At 33.8% G+C, this 6,940-nt stretch overlaps 1 protein-coding gene across 1 annotated transcript; it reads right to left on the bottom strand.

Moving 5' to 3' along the window:
- Window positions 1–352: 352 nt before the first annotated feature.
- Window positions 353–2,969, bottom strand: LOC132163024 (E3 ubiquitin-protein ligase RSL1-like). Its single transcript, XM_059573225.1, has 3 exons — window positions 2,286–2,969; window positions 703–1,445; window positions 353–555 (listed from the first exon to the last, which is right to left on the bottom strand). The coding sequence occupies exons 1-3, from the start codon at window positions 2,967–2,969 to the stop codon at window positions 450–452; spliced, it is 1,533 nt and encodes a 510-aa protein (XP_059429208.1). The 3' UTR covers window positions 353–449.
- Between the last annotated feature and the right edge of the window lie 3,971 nt (window positions 2,970–6,940).

Consider the following 6,940-nt stretch of genomic DNA (forward strand, 5'->3'; position numbering starts at 1 on the left):
ATGGTATTTGGTGCGTACGAAAAATCACAAAATGCTTTAAAAGTGAGTAGCATCGCTATGAACACAAATTTTCTCTTGACGGGTTTGAAAGAAATTTGTGACCCATCGCTACTGTCTATTCTTAACGTTTGTCAACTTTCTCTCCCTCGGTGATTTTCTCGATTTCCAATGGCAGTGCACAGTCAACCTCCTTTTCAGGAGTTTCAAGCCTGAAGCCTCAATCTTTTGCAAAACACACAAACACTAAGAAACAGTGGCCTAATATCACCAAGAAGTCATTTTTACAAACTTTGATCTATGCAGCATTAGCAGAAAGATACATTTTATTCTTTTTTTTTTATTTTATTTTGTTTTTCCAAAAGCAAAACCAAAAATAAATTAGAGGGGAAAGGGGGGGAGAAATAGATATAGACTTATCATGATGATCTTAGTCAGCATACTCCTTATATTCATCCTCCTCGTATAATGTAATGCTCGTCCCAGATTCGACAGGAGCATGTTGCTTTCTTGTTCTTCCACTCAGCACCACATGTGTAGCAAAACTCATACCCACATCTGCAAAAACATTGCATGCGAAAGATACAAGTAGCTATTCAATCATCTAGCTTTCCCAAAAGGTACATTTATCTTCCTCATCTTATTTTTAGTATCTTTATTGCTTCAATAAAAATGTCAAAAATTAGAAGGAAGAATATAAAGTACCTGCAAGTGATGTGGTAGCAACCTCCAGCTAGTTCAACTATGTTGTTGCACTTAACACACTGGCGCCAACGTTTTGCCTCTGCAAGAGACTGGAGCTTTGCATATTCTGAATGTGAATAAGGATTTGATCGTTTGTAATCATAGCAGGTCAGATTAGAATGCCAAGGGATTTTGCAATTGATACAGAATAAGAGATGACATTTCATGCATTTTCTTACTCCAGTTTCTTCAGCAGCAGCATTTATAGTCTTATTATATTGTAAAATCTCACTTTTTGACATTAATGCCGAGCACCTGGGATATGGGCAATAAACTTTCTCTGTAACAGGAATAGAAGATTCTTTCATTCTTTGACTCATCACCTCCACCAACTTGGGTGCCAAGAATTTTCCACAACTATCAATATTAACCTCAGACTTACAGCCTTCATGAGGGCACTTTGCCATCATCCCATTAAGAAACTTGGCCTCCACATGTTGTTTCATACAAGAGAAGCAATACCTGTGCTGGCAACCATCAACTGAGAACATTTTATCAGCATCTGTATCTTCAAAACATATCACACACGTCTCCTTCAAATAGGTAGTTTGAGAAACTATAGCATTTGCAGATTTAATTGCAAACTTAACATCTTTACATGCCACAAGAGACGGGTTGCAGTATGTAAATTTTCTTCGGAGAAGAGCCACCTGATTCACCAATGTTGCAATCTTACTATGTCGTGGTGGTGCTCTACCTGTAACCTGCATTCAAGAATATAATGTCATTATGCCGATCGACCACCTTTATCTTTGTATTAGAGGTGTCCAAAATACTGCCAAAGTATGGTAGGCAAGGTCTTAACAATATTAATCGGTTTTCATTTAATTTAATCTATATGAATATCTTAAGGGTGCTTATAAAAATGTCCAATAAACACTTGTTTAGCCCAAAAAAACTATTTGGACCCAAAACCAACCAATTTGGCCAATAAAAGAGATTTTATTATTTTGTATTTTCAACATTAAACTTTTGTTTTTCCAAGCTTGTGTTTTGAAGCATTCTCAAAGGATCTCTCATTCTCTCTTCCATTCGGATCAAGAATGGGAAAGATCCTCCCCTATAACATTTTTCCTTATTTAATTAAGAATGGGAAAGATCCTCCCCATCTTTAGCCCATTTTGATTTTGTAAAAATAGTGGGCTAGCTTTTGTCTTGGCCTAATTTAGAAAGTTATATTGATAACAATCGTTAACCAATTTAGCCGACTGATTTTCGACTTTAACCAAGAATTTTGAAATTAATTGTTGTCGATAAGATTTAACCGAATTAACCGACTGTTTTGGTTCAAAACTTGAAAATATCTCTACTTGTACCGATTTAACTGATACCCGGCCCTTCTTTGTATATTAAGAGCCTAACTCAAGTGACATATCACTAGCACTAAACACAAATTTCAATTAGACGGCTAAGAAACATAAAATTGTGATGAGTAAAATACATATTCAGAATACAAAGAAGAAGAATAAGACATAATAATATTCAATTATCATATATAACAAACACAAACAAGGCAGCACCCAAAAAATTTTTAAATGACTCACATATTGGTAAACATTGTAGTGATCACAAAAAAAGGTGAGCCTTTTCAAATCCAATCTGAGAGCTTCATTAAGCCCTTCGATTAGAGCCTCCAGCTCAGCAATTTCATACGTCACCGTTTGAACGTCCACCAATGCGTTTAGATTCTTCCTCACCTCGAAGATCAGACTATCCCTGGAATCGCAAATCGCGACCCCAGCTCCGGCCACAGTGATCTTCGTATCCCTAACGCTCTCTTCGGTCACCAACCCCATGAAGTACAACCTGAAACACTCCGTCTCAACCAAAGCGGCCGACGAAGATGTCGAAGGGTCCGTGCTGTCGTACGGACGGCGGTAATTGTGCAGAGTGACTTCCCATTCCCCGTCGGGGATGTTGATGATATCGTTTTCCCCTTCCTCATCGGAGATGTTGATGATATCGCTTTCCCATTCCTCGTCGGGGATGTTGATGATGATATTGTTCGCGAGCTTCTGATTGTGTAAGCGACGGTCCAGATGCTCCCGCATTTTCCCAATCTCCGGTTCTCTTAGCACGCGGTAATTGAGCTCTCGCAGGATAACCGTCGCGGCGGCGGATGGGCAGCGTGAGGTTGAAGGTTGGAGAGCGAGGGAGGCGGTCATGGCTTCTTGCATTTGGAGGTGATAGGCAAGATCGAGGTCGGAGTCTAGGCTTTTCGCCGTCATGAGCACTCCGTTGAGGTTGTCGTCCCTGAGTCCTGACTGTAATCTTTTCCGTGGGCTGTTCTGTTTGAAGTTTCTCTCACTTTCTCGCGAGGAGACTCAGAGAAAATGCTGGTGTTTTATAGAGAGAACACAACTCGACCAAAAGATAGCTTGCCAAATAAGTTCCACCAAAAGATAGCTTGCCAAACAAGTAAACAATAGGCTGTGCCTATCATTTAACATTAAGGGGTAGTATTACCTATTCTCGACAGACATAATTAACTCAACCAGTTGAAAGTCAATTTTAGCTTGTTTTACCCTCTTAACTTTCTAGAGATAGACGCTATGCTTTTTCTCTAAAACTCTCTTTCTCTCTTCCTTAGGACAATTTTAAAGAAGAAATCATAAAGGAGGGAAGATCAAAATCTTCTCTCTTTCCACTTCCCTGGTAGTGGTGCTTGGTATTTTCTTTGTAGTCTCTTAAGATCTCTATTTTTGGCGGGTGTATTATAGATCTAGTTTATAGATATAGATCTATTTCTTTAGACTTAAATCTGATTGTCTTCATCAGTTAAGACGTGTCTTCCTAGCGATGTCTACGTGCCGTGCTCCTCCGCTGCTGCTCGTGAATTTTTTTTTTTTTTTTTTTTGTGCATGCACTTGTGAGATTTGTGTTTTAGATTGAGAAAGTATAAAGAATAAGAATAGTTAATATACTTAAGTGGACCCAAACCCAATAACTTAATCTTTTAGGCTAAAAGTGGTGTCTTAATATCAGGGCCGGCTCAATGGTTTTTAGGGCCTTAGGCGCAATTTTTAAATGTTGCTTTATTTTTTAAAATATTTAAATATTAATTAAATAATATTTATTTTAATATTATTGTTATTATATTTTTATTTAAAAATCATTATTCTCCCCCAAAATACTCTATCTAAATTTTTTGAATAAACTAATCATTTTCTATTATGCTTCTCCGCATTTGATAATTTTCGTATATAATAATATGTACTAAAAAAATGCTTTGAGTTCTCATCTTTAGGAAAATCTATATTATTATCTTATTGGACCCATTTTCTACTAATAAATCCTTTAATTTTGCATCAATATTTTTTTATTGGCCTGGGTCATAAATATTTGTAACAGTGGTGTATTAATATCAGGGCCGGCCCAATGGTTTTTAGGGCCTTAGGCGCAACTTTTAAATGTTGCTTTATTTTTTAAAATATTTAAACATTAATTAAATAATATTTATTTTAATATTATTGTTATTATATTTTTATTTAAAAATCATTATTCTCCCCCAAAATACTCTATCTAAATTTTTTGAATAAACTAATCATTTTCTATTATGCTTCTCCTCATTTGATAATTTTCGTATATAATAATATGTACTAAAAAAATGCTTAGAGTTCTCATCTTTAAGAAAATCTATATTATTATCTTATTGAACCCCTTTTCTACTAATAAACCCCTTAATTTTGCATCAATATTTTTTTATTGGCCTAGGTCATAAATATTTGTAACAATCGAGTTTTTTTCTTTTTTTTTTCCTATTCAAATGAGGAAAGAGATATAGTTAGATACTATTCAAATATTCATTATCTTCTAATTCTTTTTTATGAATTTCTTGTTCATTTACAAGTTTTTCACCTAAATTATCATATATATTTTGTTTATTGCTAATAACAAATTTATTTAGAGCTCCTCTTTGAGATTCAATCAACTTTTCTACTTTCTTTTTTTTTTATAATTTTTTTTTTTTTAAGTTTTCATATCCATATGCATATTTTTTGGTAGAAATATTTGATTAAAAATATTAAAAAATTAAACAAACACGATTTATATATATATAAAATAATAGAACAATAAAACTGAGTTGTGGTTTTATTGTTCTATTTTTTATTGTACAGCCAAGGAAGCATGTTGTGGGCCTTATGAATTGTGGTTGTTGTGCAGCGAAAGTATGCTGAGAGCCTCAATATTATAAAAAAAAAAAAAAAACTAAAATTATTTTTTTAAAGCATGTTGAGGGCCTTAAGAAAGCATGTTGAGGGCCTCATTATTATAAACAAATAACATATATATATATATATTTTAAAACATGTTGAGGGCCTTGTGGCAGAAAGCATGCTAGGACCTCCATATTATAAAAAAAATAAAAAAATAAAAAATGTTTAAAGCACGTTGAAGGTCTCAAGAAAACATGTTGAGGGCCTTGATATTATAAACAAGTAATAATATATTTTTTAAGCATGTTGAGGGTCTTAAATTTTTATGCAATTTTTTTTGTATTTTTTTTTGGCCTTAGAAAAAAAATTTTGGGGCTTATGAAATAGGGGCTCTAGGCGCTAGCCTAACTTGCCTAGCGGTTGGGCCGGCCCTGCTTAATATGTATATTAATTTACTCTTGTTTGACTACCTTGATGTTCCGCTGTTGCTTTTGTAAGGTTTGTGTCCCTCATTGAGAAAGTATAAAGAATCAGAGTGGTTAATATACGTAAGTAGACCCAAGCCCATTAGCTTAAGCTTTTGGGCTAAAAGTGGTGTCTTAATATGTATATTAATTTATTCTTATTTGACTCCATGTTTCTCTCCCTGCCTTTGGGTCAAGGATTTGAATTGTTTCCTGACCTTTGGGCAAAGGAAGAGTAAATCAGTGTGGGGGCTATGTCGCACGACCAAATTTTTTAGGTTTTTGCTTTTGCATTTGAGTTACCCATGTCCTAGATCTAGTTTGTTGGGAACATATCTGTTCCATAACTATAGTCCGTAGTTGTACATGGGGTAGCAAAAGTTTGAAGTCATAGATACGCACTTCATTGTAAGAATTTTTTGCTTGCATCTATGATTTTGTAATCTCATAATATTTTGCTATGATTTTTTAGAGCTTTATACTTTATTAGGGTTGGGTATCGGTCGGTTCAGACCGGTTAATGGGCTTATCGGTCGGTTAACCGATAAGTTATCGGTTAACCAAATCCTAACCGATTACCGACCAATAAGAAGTGTTAACCGAAAATTATCGGTCATATCGGTAATCAGTTAACCGGTCGGTTAAATCGGTTTGGACTTTTGTGGGTTTTTTATTGGGCTTTTATTAGTTGCTAATTGGGCAAAAATTAATTGTTTTGGAGGTCCAAATACGTTTTGTTGGGCTAAAGCCTAAAATAGCTTATTAAAAATTAATTATTTTAGAGTATATTTTTGGTTAAAATAGCTTATTGAAGCTTTTTTTTTTTTTTTTCTACTACAATAATAAATATAAAATTCTAAAAAATTAAAAATTAAAATAGCTTAATTTTAACCGATCGATTACCGACTGATAAGCTTATCGGTATAAAATTTTTAACCGATTACCGACCGATAACTATCGGTTACAGTTAATATCGGTTCAATTAAAGTCGGTAATCGGTTAATTTGCCCACTCCTATACTTTATATATTGCTTTATGCTCTTGATCTTTTATTAATAAAATTTACAATTTCCGTTAAAAAAAAAAAAAGAATAGTAGAAAGTCCATTCCTTTTTTTTAATTAAAAAAAAAAAAAGTCAATTCCAATAATAGAAAGATAAAGCAATAAAACACCAATAAAAAATAAATAATAAATTGAATACGTTTTGATAACATGACACAAAATAAATTAAGCATTTATTATCGATTCTAATCATATGAAATCAAATAAAATAAGTATTTGATATAAACAAAAATTATAACAAATCAAAATGAATTTGTTCTTATAAAAGTACTCTCAAATTAAAATTAGAAAAAATTACACTTTACCTCTAAAGTTTGAGACAATTTTTAATTCGACCTCCTATATTTTAATTTTTGCAATGCGTCTTCTAAACTTTCAAATTTTTACAATTTGACTAACCCGTCGGTCAAAACCGTTTTGACCGACAGAAAAGTGATCACTTGACCAGCACAAGATCACGTTTGTAGTTTTCTTCCCCAAAATGCCCTCCACCCACACGGAGGATACCCACGGCG

The sequence above is a fragment of the Corylus avellana genome, chromosome ca10 (genome assembly GCF_901000735.1).
Source record: "Corylus avellana chromosome ca10, CavTom2PMs-1.0".
Taxonomy (NCBI): domain Eukaryota; kingdom Viridiplantae; phylum Streptophyta; class Magnoliopsida; order Fagales; family Betulaceae; genus Corylus; species Corylus avellana.